The sequence below is a fragment of the Liolophura sinensis genome, chromosome 8 (assembly GCF_032854445.1).
Source record: "Liolophura sinensis isolate JHLJ2023 chromosome 8, CUHK_Ljap_v2, whole genome shotgun sequence".
Taxonomy (NCBI): Eukaryota; Metazoa; Mollusca; class Polyplacophora; order Chitonida; family Chitonidae; genus Liolophura; species Liolophura sinensis.
The window spans coordinates 4860792-4885256 of NC_088302.1; the positions used below are offsets into that span (position 1 = coordinate 4860792).

The 24465-nt window shown below is 39.4% G+C and overlaps 1 protein-coding gene across 1 annotated transcript; it reads right to left on the reverse strand.

Moving 5' to 3' along the window:
• Window positions 1-672: 672 nt before the first annotated feature.
• LOC135473735 (aldehyde dehydrogenase 1A1-like) lies at window positions 673-22645 on the reverse strand. The gene is made up of 14 exons (XM_064753609.1): window positions 22521-22645; window positions 20333-20437; window positions 19819-19959; window positions 19001-19127; window positions 18644-18705; window positions 17428-17556; window positions 10423-10536; window positions 7049-7151; window positions 6021-6205; window positions 5190-5354; window positions 4220-4377; window positions 2889-2963; window positions 1164-1203; window positions 673-887 (listed from the first exon to the last, which is right to left on the reverse strand). The coding sequence occupies exons 1-14, from the start codon at window positions 22569-22571 to the stop codon at window positions 855-857; spliced, it is 1488 nt and encodes a 495-aa protein (XP_064609679.1). The 5' UTR covers window positions 22572-22645; the 3' UTR covers window positions 673-854.
• Between the last annotated feature and the right edge of the window lie 1820 nt (window positions 22646-24465).

The following is a 24465-nucleotide window of genomic DNA, read 5'->3' on the forward strand; positions in this document are numbered from 1 at the left end:
ACAAGAAACAGAAAGTTACAGATGTCTTGTGCTCCAGACGAGTTTTAAGTACACACAAGTAAAAACTCATTTTTGCTGCACACTCGCTGGAAAAGATTGATACTAAATTCCCTCCCAGCACGAATAGAAAGTTTTCATGAAGAGTCAGTATAAAAGATGGACATTTCATTAAAAAAATATTTCAACCTCATATTAACTAAGAAATCACAATTAGTGTGTATATTAAAAAATAGCTGTCACTAAACTGAAGTAGATGGACACAAAAACCAACGCCATATTACCAAAATGGAGGGACATTGTTTATATTACACAAGAAAACAGATGTAAATATGGCCCGGATGTCGAGGTGAAGGGACTGTTGTGCTCATCATCAACCTTTCTGATCAATTTGTCAGTCATTTCCAAAATCTGAAACTCATTTACAAAGGTTTAAACAGATGTAAACTAGAATATAAATATTCCAATTTGGTTTCAAAGGCTTAAAACTGCAAAAGTAAAATATTTGTATGTCAAGTATGAGGGGGTGGGTTGGGGGGGAGGGGTTGACAAGGGGTACTAGAGTTAAACAACACCTTTGGAACTGCCCTTCAGCCTTTGCTTGTAAGTATTATCATACCTATATATATATATATATATATATATATATATATATATATATATATAGGAGGATAGGAAAATTAACAATTGTCCACTTAACTATGTGGGTACATGTACTGACTAGCTACTGGATATAATTCTAAAATCACAACATTTGCTCTGTTCAGTTAAACTGTATCTGACAGCACTGAGAGAATATGGCTTATAACTCAAGGTTCCATAACAGCAGTTGCTGACAACTTGTGCAATCCCAGAATTTAGGAGTTCTTCTGTGGAATTTTAATCACAACCTGTGAACAAACAAAGAAAATTCATGGTACATGAATACATCAAACAAAAACTGCTGAGCTTAATTCCACTTTTTTGTAGTTGTGGAGGACATGAATCATGCAGATTTGTGTGTAATTAGAACAGTAACACACAAAAGAATTTAGGTTTTTCAAACGTGTCAAAAAAGTTATGATGCAAAATGAAGAATATTAAAGCTATTATAACACTAACAGCATCCAGTATGTCTTCTTTTCTCACTTTTCATGATTTTTTTTTTCAACAAAATCAGCACTTACATTTTTCACCTCTGTGTAGTTGGTCAGGCAGTATTCTCCCCTGGAAAAGACAATGCAATGATGAAACGATGAAACAGTAAATGTACATAGATGTAAAATAATCTGTATTCCAGTGCTCTTGTAAACCAGTTACATGTCGTTCTAGAATACATTTTAAGGTTGTCACGAAAGAAAGCCAGGTGTCTTCTTAGCTTTGGAACCATTCAATGTAGACCTAGAGTGTCTCTGCAGCTCGTCTCTGTAGTTTTATTATTAGCCACAGAGACAAAAGTGGCTAAATTCAGAACTTGATGTCTGTGGGGCTTTTTTTGTCTCTCCTCAAATTATCACAATTTCCACTTACAAATCTTTATATGTATCTCATCTCGACTCAAACCCAGAGACTCAAACCCAGAGAATCAAACCCAGAGACTCAAACCCAGAGAATCAAACCCATAGACTCAAACCCAGAGAATCAAACCCAGAGACTCAAACCCAGAGAATCAAACCCAGAGAATCAAACCCAGAGACTCAAACCCAGAGACTCAAACCCAGAGAATCAAACCCAGAGACTCAAACCCAGAGAATCAAACCCAGAGACTCAAACCCAGAGAATCAAACCCAGAGACTCAAACCCAGAGACTCAAACTCAGAGAATCAAACTCAGAGAATCAAACTCAGAGAATCAAACCAAACCATTAACACAGCAGTAAATTTTTATGCTTGGCCTGCCTTCATTCTAATAGAGACATCACAGTTGTCTCCCATGTACCCCAAAACAGTGCATTCTGGTATTGTATTTTTGTATGACGGAAGTCAGGTTACAGATGGAGGAATTCACAGTGTGCCGAGCAAAGCAGTGCCCATTGCCATGTACAGGTCAAACCTCCTGCCTTCAAAATAATCAATACTAGAGAGAGCTGGATTTGATTCTACTCTGTTACCCCTACTATGGTTATTTGATTGAAAATTTTATCCATGACTAAGATAATCATTTTGCCAGATTCTGAGAGTCCTGTTGATCTTAGAAAAATATATGTGGTCAGTCTGAGAGGTATATGTGGTCAGTCTGAGAGGTACACATGGTCAGTTTGAAAGGTATACGTGGTCAGTTTGAAAGGTATACATGGTCAATTTGAAAGGTATATGTGGTCAGTTTGAGAGATACATGTGCTCAGTTTGAGAGGTATACATGGTCAGTTTGAGAGGTATACATGGTCAGTTTGAAAGGTATATGTGGTCAGTTTGAGAGATATATGTGGTCAGCTTGAGAGGTATACGTGGTCAGTTTGAGAGATATATGTGGTCGGCTTGAGAGGTATATGTGGTCAGTTTGAGAGATATATGTGGTCAGTTTGAGAGGTATATGTGGTCAGTTTGAGAGATATATGTGGTCGGCTTGAGAGGTATACGTGGTCAGTTTGAGAGATATATGTGGTTGGCTTGAGAGGTATATGTGGTCAGTTTGAGAGGTATATGTGGTCAGTTTGAGAGGTATACGTGGTCCCTTTGAAAGGTTGGATCACATCATACTGGAAAAATATAAGTTTCAGGACCAAAAGCAATATTTAACGACCTTAACTTGTCTCTAAAAATGTGTTTTTTTGAGTAAATTTTTGGGATAAATACAACATATCAAGTTTCCAACCTGTAAGCCTTACTGTCGTCATACATCTGAAGTGTTCTTTGGTATGGTTTAAAACACTAATCCAATAAATAAAGCAGAAGTCCAAAATAACAACTCACAGCTCTCTGCCAAGTCCGGACATCTTGAAGCCACCAAACGGAGATTGAGCGAAAACGTTGTTGTAAGTATTCACCCTGTAAAGCATAAATATGAAAAGTACAAAACAAACACACAACAATCTCAAGAGTGTACCAGTAAGACAGAGAGTGACAATTAAAGGTTTCCTGACTGTTGATAAGTCCATGGCAATACACAAGTGTTTACAACCTAAACATATATTATATTTATTTATTTGATTGGTGTTTTATCCCGTACTCAAGAATATTTCACTTATACGATGGCGGCCAGCATTATGGTGGGAGGAGACCGGGCAAAGCCCAGGGGAAACTCACAACCATCCGCAGGCTGCTGGCAGACCTTCCCACTTATGGCCGGAGAGGAAGCCAGCATGACCTGGACTTGAACTCACAGTGACCACATTGGTGAGAATCTCCTGGGTCATTACGCTGTGCTAGCGCGCTAACCGACCGAGCCACGGAGGCCCCCACCTAAACATATGACCACAATTCTCCTACAACTACTTTCCCTTTTCTGTGACAAAGGAAATCTATTGAACAAATTATTTCACATTTTCTCATTAGTTTTCTGATAGAATGCACAAACTGATGGATACACAAACTGATGAATACACAAACTGAAAGAATACACAAATTGATGAATGCAATAGCAATGTAAACAATGGAAATACAACATATAAACTGCACAGTATGTAAATGTCTGAGAACTGTCATTTACATTTCATTCCATATTGAAATTTATCTGATCTAGGTTTAATATCACAATCCACATTAATTCTGTCATGTGAAGATAGTGTATCATTGCATATGAACGGTTTCAATGTCAGTATATAAGCAGTGCTCCATACACGATCACAGTGTACCAGTATATAAGCACTGTTCCATACACAATCACAGTGTACCAACATGATCACAGCGCTCCATACACGATCACAGTGTAGCAACACGATCACAGTGTACCAACCCAATCACAGTGTACCAACATGATCACAGTGCTCCATACATGATCACAGTGTAGCAACACGATCACAGTGTACCAACCCAACCACAGTGTACTAACACGATCACAGTGTACCAACCCAACCACAGTGTACTAACACGATCAAAGTGCTCCAAACACGATCACAGTGCACCAACCTGATCACAATGTGCCAACACGATCACAGCGTACCAACACGATCTCTCTCCTTATGCTGACCACCAATCAAGGAAGAATCAAAAGTGCTGATCTTTAACATCTTAAAGTTGATCTGACTATCAAGAAAACCTGGGTCTCCCAGAACACTTAAATAGATCTCATTCTTATCTCTTACCAGACTGTTCCTGCCTGCACACTCTGGACAAACATCAAAGCTTTGTTGATGTCATTAGTGAAAATGGCAGCTCCCAGACCATAGGTAGAACTGTTAGCTCTCTGGATCACCTCACTGAAGTCCTTGAACTTGAAAATCTGCTGCACTGGGCCAAAAATCTGGACAAAAAAGTACAGCCACATTTGTGATAACCTGCATACCTAATTCTTCTAATTTTTGTGGACGTCTGGTCTGGTTCTTTTAGCCACTATACAGGTAATTGCGAACATCAATATACTGATTCCAGTTTCTCCCATGGTTGGTCCATCTAATGAACAACACGTCTTTGATTTTCTGAAAGAACTGACAGACAAATGGAATTTTTGATTTCAGCACTAATATCTATCATGAAAATTAGCACAGAATTAGCAAAGTAATCATGTATGAAACAAAACAGAAAATATAAGCATAAAACTAGTTATAATGACTGACATACTCATGATATTTAGAAAGTGTTTTTCATGTATGGTCAATGACACTTTTTGCTACCGTTGACCTTATGTTTACAGATGGAGGACACCTAACAAAGCAATTCATAATTCTGAAATAACATAAAGCTGTAGCCAATTCACAGAGAAAACAAATCCTAACAAATTAATGACTACTGATCTCTAGCCAGGACACCTTTTACTGCTCAGCCAGAGGCTGTGTTTTTACTAGAGCACTGTTCAAGTATACTTAATCCCTTACTCAATATGTTATCTTTTCCTACTCACTACTTGACAAAATCAGCTGGTGAAATACCTGGACTGTTTGTCCATTAGTGACATCACCAATACCCACATCAAGTAATGTTCAAATGATTGATGCTAGTTGCCACATGGTGTCTGAACTTGCATTTATCAGCAAACAAGAGTAACCACTAAATGATTTCTTCATACATGCTGCAACACACAGGATTTAAATAACTGAATAGTCCAGGACTTTTTACCTCTTCTTTGGCAATCCTCATTTCGTCTGTGACATCAGAGAAGACGGTGGGTTTGATGAAGTAGCCCTTGTCCCCGAGACGTCCTCCACCCGCCTGAAGGCACGCTCCCTGCTCTTTACCACTCTCAATTAGATTCAGGATTTTGTTAAACTGCTCTTCATCAATCTTAAAGAAAACACAATCTGATTCAATCTCTCAAGGCAAAATTGATAAATAAAATACAAAACCTCATTATTGAGTCATTTATAACAATACCTCAGAAAGCAAATTTCAAACTTTTATCCTTCATGAAGAGAGCAATAGCTGTAAGGAGCCGTCAAGATCACCATTCCCTGTCCAACCGCTTCTACGAATTTTAAGATAGGAAAATAGTTTTCGAGAAGATCCTTGGATTTTTAGCTTGAACACAAATGTGGACTGTACTTCAGATATTTTGTTTAAACCTTCTGTCAGTAAGCATCCGTGTCTGGCTAGCTACCAACTACAGTGTCAAAGTACAGTGCAAGGTCAGGATGTGACTGTTAAATAGACTCTTTTAAAAACCAAATGGACAATACTTATAATAAAAATAATAATACATAGTAGAAGAAATCATATGTTTGATTCGAAAAAAGGTAGCTATTATTCTGTCAGTTATCATCTTAATGCTGAGATCATAATGCGACGCTATCACTGTCACACTCAAACATTAAATCTCTGCCCAAACCACAGCTAAAGTCACCATATTAACTACACCATTAATCTCTATAAAGTGAGGAGTTTGTTAACTCAAACATACATATTCAGCTGTTTGCCCGTGAATCAACCTGTATCTCTCGATAGTTTTCATACCTGTGGACCAGCCTCATTCTTAGAGTCATACGGATCTCCAACTGTCCTTTTATTGGCCCTCTCAGCACTCTTCTTAACGAAATCATCATAAATGTCTTCATGTACGAATGTCCTGGTGCCAGCTACACAGCACTGACCCATGTTTGTCATGCATGCCTCATGAGCCTGCTCCACTGCATTGTCCACTGAAAGTATAGCAATACAAGAATTCAACAAGTCATCCTGTTTTAAATTTGTTTTCAAACATAACAATGCATGCGCATGCATATCCAGTTTTTCATTTTTGCATAAATTTTATTGGGCATATGCTGTTGCCTCACTGAAAATTATGTATGGGACACCAAATAGATGTTTGATGTTTGATTGGTGTTATACGCCATACTCAAGAATATTTCACTTACACGACGACGGCCAACATTATGGTGGGAGGAAACTGGGCAGAGCCCAGGTGAAACCCAGGAGACACCAAATAGAGAAGTTCATAAAACACACCAAGTGTTCCCCATAAGACAGACCTACGTATACACAGTTGGTTCTTCATCTGCACCAGGGGCCAGTTCCACAAAGCCATTTTAGACTTCAGTCAAAATTTGAAATACAATCTTAAAGCTTATTTCAGGCTTCAGAAATCAAAATTTTGTTCACCTCATCAATATTATCTTTAATAAGATAAACGTATCCAAATTTCAACTTCCAGTACCAAAAACTTAGCGCTGTGAAGGTAATTTTGAGGTAAGTCAAAAATAGCTTTGTAGAATCGGTCCCTTGACTTTCAAGGAAGGGCAGATAACTCTAGGGAACAAACAAACTGTCGTCAGCATAAATCCATTCTACACGTACCTGATATGAAACCTTATATAAAACTATCCATAGAAAATACCAGTTTATACTTGAAACTCATCTGAAATCTCCTTAAAGGTATCATGTTATCTTTATAGATACCATATAAGTTAAGACATTAAAAACACAAAAGTTCACTTATAAAATTGACATGGCAAACTCATTTGACTCCTCTTAATCAAACTTACAGTCAGCATCAGCAAAAATGACGCAAGGACTCTTGCCGCCCAGTTCTAGAGTGACACGTTTCAAATTGGTTGCTCCAGCAGCCTGCATGATAATCTGACCAACCTGAACACAGAATTGCCAGAGTTAACATTATCTCACAGAGTTTTAAACAACCAAAGACTGCATTACAGCAAGGGTTTTATAACATATAGGCATCAACAGATGGAACGAAAAATAGAGTTACACCGGTGGTCAAAATAATTTGTGTTTTGATAATGAGAAAATCTAGACATCACCATGGAAATGTAAAGGTTTCAGAAGTTTTTTGTCCCTCTTGCCAGAATCTCTTGACAAGTGACTATAGCCACTGTACTCCAAATAATATAAATGGATATTTACACATATACACAGTGGAATGTTATCATTGATCCCATGTACGGATGAGTTCTAAGCAGTACCAGCATATAATTATAAATCATTGTTTATTTTCATGACAACTTTCGTTTCTTGTTATATTCATTATTTACATTTTTATATATACTTTATTTATTCTGGAGGTAAAATGAACTGAAGTTAAAGCTTATATTTTTCCAGCAGTATATTATCCTACATTCTAAACAAACCTCAAAACACCTTCCTAAAATAATAGAACTACCAGAATCACGCAAAAAGAGTAACTTACTCACAGGTGAAATGTAAGGTCATTTACCATATTCCATGCTTAACTCAACTTTCTAACAGGTGAAATGAAGATCATTTACCATATTCCATGCTTACCTCAACTTTCTAACAGGTGAAATGAAGGTCATTTACCATATTCCATGCTTAACTCAACTTTCTAACAGGTGAAATGAAGATCATTTACCATATTCCATGCTTACCTCAACTTACTCACAGGTGAAATGTAAGGTCATTTACCACATCCATGCTTACCTCAACTTACTCATAGGTGAAATGAAAGTCATTTACCATATTCCATGCTTACCTCAACTTACTCACAGGTGAAATGTAAGGTCATTTACCATATTCCATGCTTACCTCAACTTACTCACAGGTGAAATGAAGGTCATTTGCCATATTCCATGCTTAACTCAACTTTCTCACAGGTGAAATGAAGGTCATTTACCACATTCATGCTTACCTCAGCTTATTCACAGGTGAAATGTAAGGTCATTTACCATATTCCATGCTTACCTCAACTTACTCACAGGTGAAATGTAAGGTCATTTACCACATTCCATGCTTACCTCAGCTTACTCACAGGTGAAATGTAAGGTCATTTACCATATTCATGCTAACCTCAACTTACTCACAGGTGAAATGTAAGGTCATTTACCACATTCATGCTTACCTCAACTTACTCACAGGTGAAATGTAAGGTCATTTACCATATTCCATGCTAACCTCAACTTACTCACAGGTGAAATGAAGGTCATTTACCACATTCCATGCTTACCTCAACTTACTCACAGGTGAAATGTAAGGTCATTTACCATATTCATGCTAACCTCAACTTTCTCACAGGTGAAATGTAAGGTCATTTACCACATTCATGCTTACCTCAACTTACTCACAGGTGAAATGTAAGGTCATTTACCACATTCATGCTTGCCTCAACTTACTCACAGGTGAAATGAAGGTCATTTACCATATTCCATGCTTACCTCAACCTACTCACAGGTGAAATGTAAGGTCATTTACCACATTCATGCTAACCTCAACTTACTCACAGGTGAAATGTAAGGTCATTTACCACATTCCATGTTTACCTCAACTTACTCACAGGTGAAATGAAGGTCATTTGCCATATTCCATGCTTAACTCAACTTACTCACAGGTGAAATGTAAGGTCATTTACCACATTCCATGCTTACCTCAGCTTACTCACAGGTGAAATGTAAGGTCATTTACCACATTCCATGCTTACCTCAGCTTACTCACAGGTGAAATGAAGGTCATTTGCCATATTCCATGCTTACCTCAACCTACTCACAGGTGAAATGTAAGGTCATTTGCCATATTCCACGCTTACCTCAACTTACTCACAGGTGAAATGTAAGGTCATTTACCACATTCCATGCTTACCTCAGCTTACTCACAGGTGAAATGAAGGTCATTTGCCATATTCCATGCTAACCTCAACTTTCTCACAGGTGAAATGAAGGTCATTTACACATCCATGCTTAACTCAACTTTCTCACAGGTGAAATGTAAGGTCATTTACCATATTCCATGCTTACCTCAACTTACTCACAGGTGAAATGTAAGGTCATTTACCACATTCCATGCTTACCTCAGCTTACTCACAGGTAAAATGAAGGTCATTTACCATATTCCATGCTTAACTCAACTTACTCACAGGTGAAATGTAAGGTCATTTACCACATCCATGCTCACCTCAACTTACTCACAGGTGAAATGTAAGGTCATTTACCATATTCCATGCTTACCTCAGCTTACTCACAGGTGAAATGAAGGTCATTTGCCATATTCCATGCTTACCTCAACCTACTCACAGGTGAAATGTAAGGTCATTTACCACATTCCATGCTTACCTCAACTTACTCACATGTGAAATGTAAGGTCATTTACCACATTCCATGCTTACCTCAACTTACTCACAGGTGAAATGAAGGTCATTTGCCATATTCCATGCTTAACTCAACTTACTCACAGGTGAAATGAAGGTCATTTACCATATTCCATGCTTACCTCAACTTACTCACAGGTGAAATGTAAGGTCATTTACCACATTCCATGTTTACCTCAACTTACTCACAGGTGAAATGTAAGGTCATTTACCATATTCCATGCTTACCTCAACTTACTCACAGGTGAAATGTAAGGTCATTTACCATATTCATGCTTGCCTCAACTTACTCACAGGTGAAATGTAAGGTCATTTACCATATTCCATGCTTAACTCAACTTTCTCACAGGTGAAATGAAGGTCATTTACCATATTCCATGCTTACCTCAACTTTCTCACAGGTGAAATGTAAGGTCATTTACCATATTCCATGCTTACCTCAACTTACTCACAGGTGAAATGTAAGGTCATTTACCATATTCCATGCTTACCTCAGCTTACTCACAGGTGAAATGTAAGGTCATTTGCCATATTCCATGCTTACCTCAACTTACTCACAGGTGAAATGTAAGGTCATTTACCACATCCATGCTTACCTCAACTTACTCACAGGTGAAATGTAAGGTTATTTACCACATTCCATGCTTACCTCAACTTACTCACAGGCGAATGACAGTCATTTGCCACATTCCATGCCTACCTCAACTTACTTACAGGTGAAATGTAAGGTCATTTACCACATTCATGCTTGCCTCAACTTACTCACAGGTGAAATGAAGGTCATTTGCCATATTCCATGCTCACCTCAGTAGAGCCTGTGAATGCCACCTTGTTGATACCTGCGTGTGAGGAGATCGCAGCACCTGCGGTAGGGCCATAACCAGGTACAATATTCACAACACCTGGAGGGAAACCTGCCTGGAACAAAAAAGCAAGTGCTTTATTAAACCTTGTGGTGAGAGGATATCACTAAAACCATCATCTATTATGGTATCAGATAAATCATCACCTGTAATGATATCACTTAAACCATCACCTGTGATGACATCACTTAAACCATCACCTGTGATGACATCACTTAAACCATCATTTGTGAAGATATCACTTAAACCACCATCTGTGATGATATCTTCACTTGTGAAGATATCACTTAAACCACCATCTGTGATATCACTTAAACCATCATCTGTGATGACATCACTTTAACCATCACCTGTGATGATATCCCGTATCAGTTGTTGATAACAAAATATGTATCTCTGTTGCACTTTGATTGCAAGTGTTCATATATACAGCGTGGCCATATAATTCAACGCAATGAATACAAGGCCCCTAGAAACATTATAACTAGTTAACAGACTTTGAGAGCCATGCTCACTCCCAGCCAGCCATATCGTGCAATCCCCAATGCATCAAATCACAAGAGACTATCACAGCTTAGTAATGAGAATAAAATATCATGACATTTAATGTCACAATTCACCAAATGGTATCCATGTCAACAAAGGTTTACGAATAAAACAGAAAATGGAATATTTCCCTCTGAACATATACATACATGTATGTGTGTTGCAACTTATTTCCAAGTGTAGCTGTATGGGAAATATAACGTGCATTGCTTTAAAAAGTATTGCAGTTTGGGGAGCATAACTTTTAATGTCATCAAAAACTATCCTAGTTTGGGACTAAACAAGTTTCTTTCGTTTCCAAAAAGTTTTACTGTTTGGGACAACATGCTTCTGGTTTTTAAAAAAATGTGCTTTAGCTCAAAAAATAAAGTTTCTGCTCTTTCCAATTGTGTTATAGTTTGGGAAATAAAGCATGTTGTTTCTAAAAATGTGACAAATTTGGAAAATAAAGGCTTTGATTGATTCCAAAATTGAAATATTGGCAGTTAATGTATCTTTTCCCACCAACAGTAAGTCACTTAATACAAATATAGTTTTCATTTTGATACTTAACTTATCAATTAATTTTAGATTAATTTCTGACATATGCAATGAGAAGTATTTCACTGTAAACTGTAGATTATATTCAACAGGTAAGCTGTTGACTACCTTGTCCTATCAATACATGTGTAGTGGGTAGTTCTTATGGAGCCAGCAAATATGTTTATGAGTAAAATGAATAAACTTTCTGTTTCTGACAGTTTAACCAACATTTATCATTCTCTTCCAGGGAATGTCTTTTTCCTGCCAGAATTCATGACTATGCTCCAATGGATGCAGCTCTGTTCACGCATACTCTGTGTTAATAATCAGGACAAATCATGCCTGCAATGCAATCCAATTCTGGATCATCAATCCTCAAAGCCACATCTAAACTGAACGATCGATAAAAGGATCAAAGCATTCAGCAATCACGAAATGGTCTTCCGACGCTTGTGAATCAATAGGCCACGCCCTTGGACATCAATATTCGCTTTGGTCTCTACTGAGGCGTAATCCAATATGTACACACAGAGTGGGTCTCATGCCAATGAGGACACAGGCAATGATGATGCTTGTAGATTATGTGGACAAGTGACAATCTTCACTTAGACAATTATGTAGGGAGTGGCACTAACACTGCTGGGGGCACAGCTAGGTTGTGTTCCTGGCAGACAGGTTATGTGGACAGGGGACAACCTGCACTAAGGCAATTACACAGAGAGTGCCACTAACACTACTGGGAGTACAGCTATGTTGTGTTCCTGGCAGAGAGGTTATGTGGACAGGTGACAACCTGCACCAAGGCAATTACACAGAGGGTGCCACTAACACCACTGGGGTACAGCTATGTTCTCTTCCTGGCAGACAGGTTATGTGGACAGGCTATGTTGTGTTCCTGGCAGATAGGTTATGTGGACAGGGAGGACAATCTTCACTGAGACAATTATGTAGGGAGTGCCACTAACACTACTGGGGGTAGAGCTATGTTCCGTTTTGGGCAGACAGGTTATGTGGATAGGGAGGGCAATCTTCACTGAGACAATTACGTAGGGAGTGGCACTAAGACTGCTGAGGGTGTTCACAGGGCAGAGAGTGGCACTAACACTACTGGGGGTACAGCTATGTTGTACAGCTATGCTGTGTTCCTGGCAGACAGGTTATGTGGACAGGGAGGACAATTTTCACTGAGACAATTACGTAGGGAGTGGCACTAACACTACTGGGGGTATATCTATGTTCTGTTTTGGGCAGACAGGTTATGTGGACAGGGCAGACCCTCTTCACTGAGACAATAACGTAGAGAGTGCCACTATCACTGCTGGGGTACAGCTATGTTGTGTTCCTCGCAGACAGGTTATGTGGATAGGGGACAACCTGCACCAAGGCAATCACATAGGGAATTTTTATGAACTTTCATGACTTTTTATTTGCTTCTAAAATTGCACTTTTATGGACAAAATTTTAAGTTATTTACAGATGCTAGCTATATAATGGATAGTCACACACGATCAAGATTAAACAATACCTCTGCAATACTCCATCAAAAAACAAAAAGTAAGTGTAAGCTTAATTTTTCACAAACATCAATGTGAGCAAATGTTTCTTTTTCTTTTAAATTAAATGTCTTGAAATGTGATTTATATCTTTTTTTCTTTGTAAGTTCATTTTCAGTTGGTTACATGAATTGTAAGTTGTCAAACTTTATTCCAGTCTTTATTCCTGTCTTTATTCCAGTCTTTATAATCAGAGGCTCTTAAAATGCCAGAAATCATTAGCTGATGTTATCTCCATATGAATATGATCAAGATAACAGAGTCAGTCATAAATCTGGACACCCATATTTAACACCCCACAATGACTGGATGCACATAACCTACATACCGTGATGCCAGAGCCCCTACCCATAGACATGACCTTGCTGTCTGACAGGGTCATGTCACTCTGACACCACCAGACCTAATTATGATGTTATGCCAATACTCCCTAGCTACAGCTCACACAGGACATGACATATGTTGTGAAATCTCAGATAGAGATTCTACAATTCTCTACACTTCATACAATATTTGAAAATTAATGCAATATGTGAACACATTATGTTTGATGATGTAATATGGAGTTGCTCACGCAATAGTTAACTTAGTCTTTTTCTTGTCAATGAGGTCATTTCCACACAACAAAACTACTGTTTTGTATAAGGCTAGTATACATATAATGAATAAAAAAAATATCCAGTCTCACTTTTCAGCACATCCAGTCTCACTATGTCAGTAAGGACAAATCATTGTTCACCCAATTCACAGCCACCCTATTCCTAACACACGAGACACTCCCATGTACCTATTTCTGACTGGTGACCACAAAATGCCTGTTGAAGCAAGGAGAATTTAATGACATACAATTATGCAGACACACAAACTTGTATTCATCAACTGTGCGACTTAATATACCTGAAATCTTTCCATGCATTTCCAGAAGCCATGAAACAACCAGGTGATTAAACACATTTCACTCTCCCCACGCCCCCCCCCCCCCCCCCCCCCCCCCCCAACCACCACCACCACCCACCCTCCTCAGCCTCCACCCAGCACATGTAAGCTTGAAAAGTTAGATTACATACATGAAAAAATAAAATAAAAATTGGGCCACACTTTGAATTCATAACCTTTCCATGTCCCCACATCCCAATGTCCCAGCCAATCTGTCAATTTAGGCCATCTGGGGTAAGGGGCTAGTGGTGATTCAGATGCAGATTAGCCAGCCTGTAAAGATCAATGTTCTATGCCCTGGCCTACATAACATGTATGTTTATTCCAGATGTACCCTTCCTTCCTGTTGGTACATATATGTATACATTGTACATATTCGCATGTTCACACTATGTCTAGATTCAGAAATTTAATACCCACACTGTAGAATTTGGCAGAATTTTGTCTAGAGTTTATTGCCATACAAACACAGGGCTGACTAGCCCTGGGTATAAAGCTAGGCCAAGGCTGGCAAACCCGACATCAACTGTAGGGTAGCTGCCTGAGAGCTATATATGAAGGCTAACCTGTTGTTTAAAGCAGAGTAGGCCTACATAAACTTGACTTTTTCCCTTTGTCAAGCACAGAAAGGAAATATGAGCTATATTATATTTGTATATTGTAAATTCAAAATCTTCATCCTTTACAATTACTAAAGCACTTTTTTAGTGGAATTTATGGGTACTGCTATTATGAAAATGACGATAAAAATGCTTTGTTAGTGTTATTAAAGATTCAAGATTCATAAAACAGTGCAAAATATTTCTGTACAACCCATAGCTCTCTCAGAATGTCTCAAAATATTGGTTTCATTGGTGGATGAAAAGGTTGAAGATTTAGGGTATGTAATATGCAAGGCGTATTAGTAAATGCTTTTCTATTCCCTATTTGTTCTCTGCAAGCTCACTTTTAAGTATAAGGAAAACAACAGAAAAATCATGCTGAGGCATACTAACTGGGCCAGTATAATGCTGTTTAGGTGGAGATAATACTTTAAAGGGATTAGATTGCAAACACTGTTACAGTGTTTAAGTAGGTCGTGGCTATGACCCTTCCTTCCTAACAGCTCGGGGCCTCGGTGGCTCAGTCGGTTAGCCGCTAGCGCAGCGTAATGACCCAGGAGCCTCTCACCAATGCGGTCGCTGTGAGTTCAAGTCCAGCTCATGCTGGCTTCCTCTCCGGCCGTAAGTGGGAAGGTCTGCCAGCAACCTGCGGATGGTCGTGGGTTTCCCCCGGGCTGTGCCCGGTTTCCACCCACCATAATGCTGGCCTCCGTCGTATAAGTGAAATATTATTGAGTACGGCGTAAAACACCAATCAAAAAAAAAAAAAAAAAAATCCTAACAGCTCACCTGTAGGCAATAACGTGTGACGATGAATCAGGCAATTCTGCATTGACGCTACATTCTAACCTTGGTGAAAATAAATTTATGATATAACTTTCCTGCCACAGGCATGTAACAGCAGATTTACAGTCGTTAAGGTGGATACGGTTATTATATCTTACACCTTGTCAAAGGTGAAAATGTAGCTTTAGACCCAAACATCTCTAACTTCATCCACCTTATTGACTCTCAGACTGCCATCACACACTCACAGCACAAATCATCAATAAAAAGCTCTATGTTCAGCTTGGTAAAAAGCATTTAGTAAGAAAAAAATGGCACGTCAACACTTAAACACTCACACAAAGAAACGTAGAAAGATCCCAGTTTACTTATTCTAAATAGCTTACGGTCTTTGTCATGACACCAGGCAAAACCATCACTTCTTGGGATAACGAATGTGGTTATTGAAGATTAATAAAGAAATCTGACTGTTGAGTTTTAGTCAGTTTTTTTTAAAGAAATGAATGACAACATATGCATGTCATTTACATGTCCTTCCTACCACAGTTACTAGTTGATTAACACAACCACTTCTCTCATGATTTAGTATCGTCATGCAATACACCAGTTTGTATCGCTATATCTAATCATATGTCAGTTGTTACATGCAGTCTTATATAATTTGTATTAACTGTCAGTCACAGTCAAAAACACACCTGGCAGCGAGCAAACTGTGACCAAGCAGAAAAAAGCAGAGAGCAACAGGGAGGCACAATTTAATTACAAGAGATCTGCTGTAGTAGGAGCTGATGCTACTGAGTATGGAGATGAATCTCAGTGTAACAATGTAAAACAGGCTACCTACACCATGCAACAAAAACCTAAACCTTATAGCTCTTGTGGTTTGTGGAGTGCAATATGAGATTACAATATTAAAGTAGATCCTCAGCACTGGGCCCTTCAAACTGCAGACGGAATCCATTCCGATTGTTTAAAATGTCGAAAATGGAAGAAAAACAGCAGAAATTGGTCATCAGAAAATCTACTCGGCTTTGATCAAGCCACTGCTGACCTTGTGACGTCTCCATGATACATTCACTTAAGCTTCTCTGTGTGTACAACACTGACAATAGGAAACAATCGCTACACTTTTACAGATAATTTCAACGTTATTCCATACCCAAATGTGGCCTGCGACTACAGTAATACAATGCAGGATACTGTAAAGTTACAGGCATGGCCTAAGTATGGCACACATTTAGAAAATATGGATCAGATTTGTCAAAAACGCCCTTTGATTACAAGGGACTCGACAGGCCACCAGTTCACAAACTGAGGCTACTGGTTCACCACTGACTGGCTACTGGCTCACCACTGACAGGCTACTGGTTCACCACTGACTGGCTACTGGCTCACCACTGACAGGCTACTGGCTCACCACTGACTGGATACTGGTTCACCAGTGACCACCTACTGGTTCACCACTGACTTTGACTCCTAGTTCACACCTAAGAGTCTACTGGCTTACCACTGATGGACTACTGGTTCACCACTGACAGACTACTGGCTTGCACCTGACAGTCCACTGGCTGACCACTGACAGGCTACTGGCTCATGCCTGACAGTCTACTGGCTCACCACTGACAGGCTACTGGCTCACCACTGACACGCTACTGGCTCACCACTGACAGGCTACTGGCTCACCACTGACACACTACTGGCTTGCGTCTGACAGTCTATTGGCTCACCACTGACAGGCTACTGACTAATGTTTGACAGTCTACTGGCTCACTACTGACAGTCTACTGGTTCACCACTGACTCTGATTCCTGGTTAACACCTGACAGTCTAATGGCTGACCAATGACAGGCTAGTGGCTCACTACTGACCAGCTACTAGCTCACCACTGACAAGATACAATGTACTGGCTCACCACGGGCCAGCTACTTGCTCACCACTCATAGGGTACTGGTGACGTAGAGTGGTTTATCACCACGGTCATGTCTGTAGTATTCCACTTACCTCTTTGATGAGAGCTGCCGCATAGAGGGCCGTCAGAGGGGTCTGTTCAGCAGGCTTGACAATCACAACATTTCCTGTGGCCAGGGCAGGGCCTATCTTCCAGGCTAACATCACCATGGGATAGTTCCACTAAAATATCACAAATACATTACATGTCAGAGAGAAATGAATATATACCTATAAAAAACAGAACCATTACATACTATTTCCACAAATTTTTAGTTGGCCGAGCGTCCGCTTCGGGACCGGTAGATCCAGGATCAATCCTTGATCGTGTCACACCTAAGACTTTAAAAGAGGAAGTTGTAACTTCCTCGCTTGGCGTTCAGCATGAAGGGGATAGTGCAATGACTGGTTGACCCGTATCAGTATAATGGCTCGGACGGGTCGGCTTACTTGCCTTCGGTAAGTCGTCTCAGTGAAGCAGCACTAGATAAAAGAGCGGTGGAAATCCGTCCTGCTACAAGGAGGCACATTACACGTACATGCACCCTAAGGATTCCTTCGTCGTCATATGACTGAAAAATTGTTGAGTACGACGTTAAACCCCAAGCACTCACTCACTCACTCACAAATTCTTCTTATTCTTGATTTGAAAAAGTAACATTTGCACTGTTTATTTACTGAGATAACTATTCCTAAAACTTGATCTCAAAATATATGTCTATATGTTCTTCATAACTCATTCTCTGTTTTCATTTGTATGTACCATACAGCAAAGGTAAGAGCTTTGTGTACCATACAGCACAGGTAAGAGCTGTGTGTACCATACAGCACAGGTAAGAGCTGTGTGTACCATACAGCACAGGTAAGAGCTGGGTGTACCACACAGCAAAGGTAAGAGCTTTGTGTACCATACAGCACAGGTAAGAGCTGTGTGTACCATACAGCACAGGTAAGAGCTGTGTGTACCATACAGCACAGGTAAGAGCTGTGTGTACCATACAGCACAGGTAAGAGCTTTGTGTACCACACAGCACAGGTAAAAGTTGGGTGTACCATACAGCACAGGTAAGACCTGTGTGTATCATACAGCACAGGTAAGAGCTGTGTGTACCATACAGCACAGGTAAGAGCTTTGTGTACCATACAGCACAGGTAAGAGCTTTGTGTACCATACAGCACAGGTAAGAGCTTTGAGTACCATACAGCACAGATAAGAGCTGTGTGTACCATACAGCACAGGTAACCACACAGCACAGGTATTAGTACTTACAGGAATAATTTGGCCACAAACTCCTACAGGTTCATGACGGGTGTAGCAGAAAAAATTCCCATCTGGAAAAAAAGTGAATGCAACATGTAGATTCAGAAGATATATAACAGTACACACTGAACTTCATTCATGTTTGTAATTCATCCATTTGTCCAAAGTACAACAAATGACACAATTCTTCAGCATGATGTCAAAAGACAATTTGATTTGATAAGATTTGACAGTGGTTTCACAGAATTCAAATCGTACAAGTTTTATTGTCCCTGTCCCTGTTTTTGTTGTCCCCAAACACGTACAGCTTGTATTCCAGACAATATACGGGCAGATAAATGTAGTCAGCTCTAGGTGACAACATACCAACTGGAATGGTTTTCCCTGTGGTTTTATCAGCCCAGCCAGCGTAGTAACGTAGGACTTCACTTGAGAAGTAAATGTCGCCATATGCACTTTGGTATGGTTTACCATTGTCCAATGTCTCCAAACTCTGTAAGTATACATAAATATGACCCCTGCAGCAGTTCAAAACATAAAAGTATGTACCGAACAGGGACCTTTGGTCCAACATGCAACTGTAGTAAACCATACCGCTATATACCGAGCAGGGACATTTGGTCCAACATGCAACTGTAGCCAAACAAACTTTCCTCTTATATTTCAACAACAAAATCACAAACACTATGGCTGCATTACAAAACAAATATTGCAAACTTGGCATAAATGGCACTTGCATTTAAAAAATGACAGGCGGCCTGAAAGTGGCAGCCATGTTTAATTTCAGACAATATACATAAGTACATATAAATCTCATTTGTCCTCCCCATAGCTTGAAGATTTTGCTGAAGAGTGAATGGAACAACAATAATTGCTGTTATGGTATGTGGAGTGGACAAATTCATTCAGACACCGATGTTCACAGTGAAGTGACAAACATACACCTGCACATCCTTGGCTGGATTTGCATTAGACCACAGGTAAAGACAAGTTTATTAATTTGATGCATCTAGTTAAGAGTTAAATTTTGATTACAACAATAAATTTTGAATAGGTGACGAATACACCTGCTTGATGCTCACACTACTGTACCCCTTTGACGTTTGCAGTTACCTAACAAAATTGTTAACAATATCAAGTCATTATGTGGGTGTTAACATAAAGTTGTAAGACGATACACTTACTGCAATGTACACCCTGTCCCGGTCAATCAGATCTGCAAGTTTGTGTAAGAGCTTGCCCCTGCGACTCGCATCCAAGGTGCGCCACATTGACCCGATCTTGAACGCTTCCTGGGCAGCGGCCACAGCCAGTTCCACGTCAGCCTGTTCAATAACAACAAGCAAACACACATATAGGCTGCATAAAGCATCAAACAGGTGCACTAAGAACAAATGACACCTGAATTTTCATTACCTGACCCCATCTAAAATTAATGAAATACCTTTCATAATATATATTATTGAACAAAACAATAATAATTTATTCCAGGCAAGAAATTTTACTTCACAAATTTGGTTGACTAAAAATTTAACATTAAATATTGGTAACGAATAAGCACATACATTTCTTCCTCAATGAGTTATAACAGAGCCATTATTGTATCACTTTTACTTACAATTATTTATTTGTTTATTTATTTTATTGGAATTTGATGCCTGATAGGGAAAGGTCTGATAGCATTTGTTTCTATGTTACCTTGTCTCCTTCCTGGACATCACAAATTTTCTCCCCGGTGCAAGGGTTGATTGTTGGGAAAGTTTTCCCACTCTCAGAGTTCACAAATTCATTGTTGATAAAAATCTGAAACAAAACACACGGCATTAACATCCTGGTATATTCTGAATGTTACATAACTGAATTACCATCATAACAAACTCTTCTTTCACAATTCTAAAGTATAATACTTGTACTTGTACCTGCCTTTCAAGCTAGGGACTGATTACCAAAATTATCTCACACCAGAAGACTGATTACCAAAATTATCTCACACCAGAAGACTGATTACCAAAATTCCCTCACACCAGAAGACTGATTACCAAAACTTCCCAACACCAGAAGACTGATTACCAAAATTCCTAACACAAGAAAACTGATTACCAAAATTTCCTAACATCAGCAGACTGATTACCAAAATTATCTCACACCAGAAGAATGATTACCAAAATTATCTCACACCAAAAGACTGATTACCAAAACCTCCTCACACCAGGACACTGATTACCAAAACCTCCTAACACCAGGAGACTAATTACCAAAATTTCCCCATACCAGAAGACTGATTACCAAAATTTCCTCACACAGAAGACTGATTACCAAAATTTCCTCACACCAGAAGACTTATTACCAAAAGTGTAAATTACAATACTGCATTCAACCTAAATTTCAGCAGTTTTCAAGTCACACACTTGCTTGATTCTGACTGATTCATCATTTATAGGGCCACTTTTTCTGTTTTTGTGAAGTTTGATTAATTTCTTGTCACATAAAAACTGATGGGTTGGCATCAAAAGTATCATGTTAAGGCCTTCACATCCCTCTGAAATGTCACTGTAAAGTACTAAAGTTAAAGGTGAAAAACAGTGTCTATTTAGACATACAAACTGTTGAAAGCTCCTGTCAATCATAAATCTTCAAAATCATTTTACCCTTCTTAATATTTGTTGATAATTTTTAAGCTGCAATCCTATTTTGCCTTCGGACTAGACAAGTGGTTTCTCAGCTGCAGTATAATTCTTGCTGAAAAACAGACCACAATGGCATTGTATCTAACTTGCTGTCTAGCAGTTAAGCTTATCATATACCAAAGGATATCAGATACAGAGGCCTGCTTGCCTATGACACATGTAGGTCACAGTGTTTCGCATTTATCAGTACACACACACACACATCAAATATCATCTGGTCAAGGGTGAAAATCTTACAGGGTAGGATGATTAAGCATTTTTTAAAAACTAACTGATAGTAAAAACACAACTTATTCAAACCAGCTGTCATGTTTGCAAAATTACAACTGAGGAATTATGATCTAAATCATGATGTGTTTAGTTAGTTACTACTAACTACATGTATATACCAAAATGAATCTCCTGGAGAAATACTATCCAGGATGTCAAATTGTCATTTATTTGGATATAATGCTTTCCCTCAAAATTAAATGCTAAGTTAGACAAGAAATACTCTTAAAACTTCCACAAAAATATTCATTGGGAAAATATCTGTACTTTTTAAAAATATTTCTGAACCATAGAAGGGTGTGGAGCTGTGGGGGGGGGGGGGGGTATGGGCAGGATATGGGGGTCAAATGTTATCTCAGTACAAGATTAAGGGTAAAGGGCCAATACTTAGATATGAAGGACAGAGTTTAAGCTCAACAAGCACCCGTTCTCTTTATTTATTCATGTTTCACAAATACTGTTGTGAATAGAAGTTCTACACCCATAAGAATAGTAACGAATGAATGTCATCCCTACTTCTAATCTTCACTGGAAGAGTTAATTTACAAGGCCAGTAAAAATGCGCTGAAAAATGCTGTAATCCGTTAACACTACAAGTAACGTTAAAGTAATTCATCATTGGACAGCTTCAACATCATCATCATATTATAACTAAGTAGTTACACATTAATTTCATTGCAAAACATAGTGCAGCATGTTGAGGTAAAGATTTTTGCTTAGAACTCCTGTGCCAAACCATGACAGTTGCTAATACATATATTTACTGCATCTCTACATATGTAAGGCAGGGCTCTAGCCCGACCAAAGACAGTATTGTTCTCACTGAATAGGCCTGCAACACACGACAGTTTCTGGCGCAAGCTTGCCGCAATCCTATTCTCTACATACGTGACATAACCTCGTCACATATCTACGTTATCTGACATTACCTGGGAGTATTTCACCTCAGGGTTCACGATAGGGGCCGGTGGTTTGGACATCTTCTCGAGTGCAGCTCTAATCAGTGACTGACGTAGTGACGGTGATTACTTGAACGACCTACTCCGAGCTCTGGCTCTCAGCTGCAAGAACTGGGACACACTCCCAACACGGCGCTAGAGCACAGCCTACTATCTCTGCAGCACTGAGAGCCGTGCCTCGCCCTCTCACCATCGATTTCGTTGTCACGTAAAGGCATGGGTAAATCTCACGCACAGATAAGTGAAAACAATTTGTTATTTTTCCAGGTTAACGGATAGAAAGATATCATTTAAGATGATGTAATACTTGAATCGCGCGGTGTATTAGAAAAGATGGGGATGGATCGAGCAGCAGAGTTATTATTCCTTGTAGAATATATATTTATATGTGCAGTAGTTACGAAAAAGTGCAGCTTGGAAACCTCAGAAGTCAGCTTCTGCGTTGTCTTGATTGATGGGAACTATGTTATGTAACACGAGTGATTATAAAGCCTGTAGTTTGTATACTCGCTAACTTATCGAAGGACAAAACAGGCGTGACTGAATGAAACTTTTTAGGCTGGTTTCTACAGGCATTCTTTCCAGGCAGACTGTAACCAGCATTGTGGTGGGAGGAAACGGGACAGAGCCCAGGGAAACCCACGACTATCCGCAGGTTGCTGTTGACTTTCCCACGTACGGTCAGAGAGAAACCCAGCAGGACTGGACTTGAACTCAGAGCGACCGCATTGGTGGGAGGGACCTTGGCCATTGCGTCGCGCTGGCGTGCTAACACCCTGGGATCAAGGCTGTATGTCAGGAACGTGATGAAGGGCGATGGTTCGCCTCACACACTCTGATGGCTTCCTCCACTAAGATAAACCTGACCGCCGTCGTACACTCCAGTAAGCCTATACACGGAAATAATTCGGATTTCAATGATTACGCTATTTATATACATGAGCTGTTCACGTGGCTGAGTGGTTGGCGTGCTTGCGCAGCACAATGGCTCTAGGGCCTTTCATCAGTGAGTTGGCTTCCTAGCTAACAGGTCACCGTACGTGGCAAGGTCTGCCAACAAACTGCGGATGGTCGTATCGGCTTTTCCCTCGAGGTGTGCTCATTTTAATTCCTACACCCATGGTGTCGTATTCATCAAGTAAACAACTAAATAAATAAATAAATAAATACAAGCTTTATCGAGTCCGGATGATATGAGCGGCGAATATTCAAAATCATATACTAATTTCTTATATACTTACCATATATAATGTTTCAAGGCCTGATCCATTTGCTTTGTAATTATTTTTTATGTCATTACAAGAAATGTTATGAAAAGACAGGACTTTGGATAATACTATACCAGTTACGTCAAATAAATTGCAATTAACATCACTAAATGGTTTTGCTTTCTTCTAATTCTGCTGAAACCAAAGTGTTAGCTAAGACATGTGTAACCATTTACGTGAACAGTTCAGGCCTACTATCCACGCACCATATACCCAACCACTTGATGAGTTTACTATTTATTTATTTCTTTATTTGATTGGTGTTGTACGCCGCACTCAAGAATATTTCACTTATACGACGGCGGCCAGCATTATGGTGGGAGGAAACCGGTCAGAGCCCGGAGGAAGCCCACGAATGTCCGCAGGTTGCTGGAGGCCTTCCCACGTACTACCGGATAGGAAGCCAGCATGAGCTGGACTTGAACTCACAGCGGCCGTATTGTTGAGAGGCTTCTGGATCTGTGCGCCGCGCTGGCGCGTTAACCACCTCAGCCACGGAGGCCTCCTGATGAGTTTATTACATTCAGACCAAGTGTTTATACATCTATACAAATTATATCCAACACTGTCGCCAAGTCTCGATTATGCGAATAATAGATTCATATACAGAATAAGTCTGTATATACTCTTATATGTGAGAGTCTGAT

What these genes read in the sequence shown, in the direction of transcription:
- LOC135473735 (XM_064753609.1), bottom strand. Translation starts at nt 22,571, where the DNA reads ATGTCCAAACCACCGGCCCCTATCGTGAACCCTGAGGTGAAATACTCC. An exon ending in AGAATGAGGCTGGTCCACAG is followed by an intron (nt 5,355 to 6,020) that starts GTATGAAAACTA and finishes GTTTTCTTTAAG; the next exon opens with ATTGATGAAGAGCAGTTTAA. An exon ending in GTGCAGGCAGGAACAGTCTG is followed by an intron (nt 2,964 to 4,219) that starts GTAAGAGATAAG and finishes TATGCTTTACAG; the next exon opens with GGTGAATACTTACAACAACG.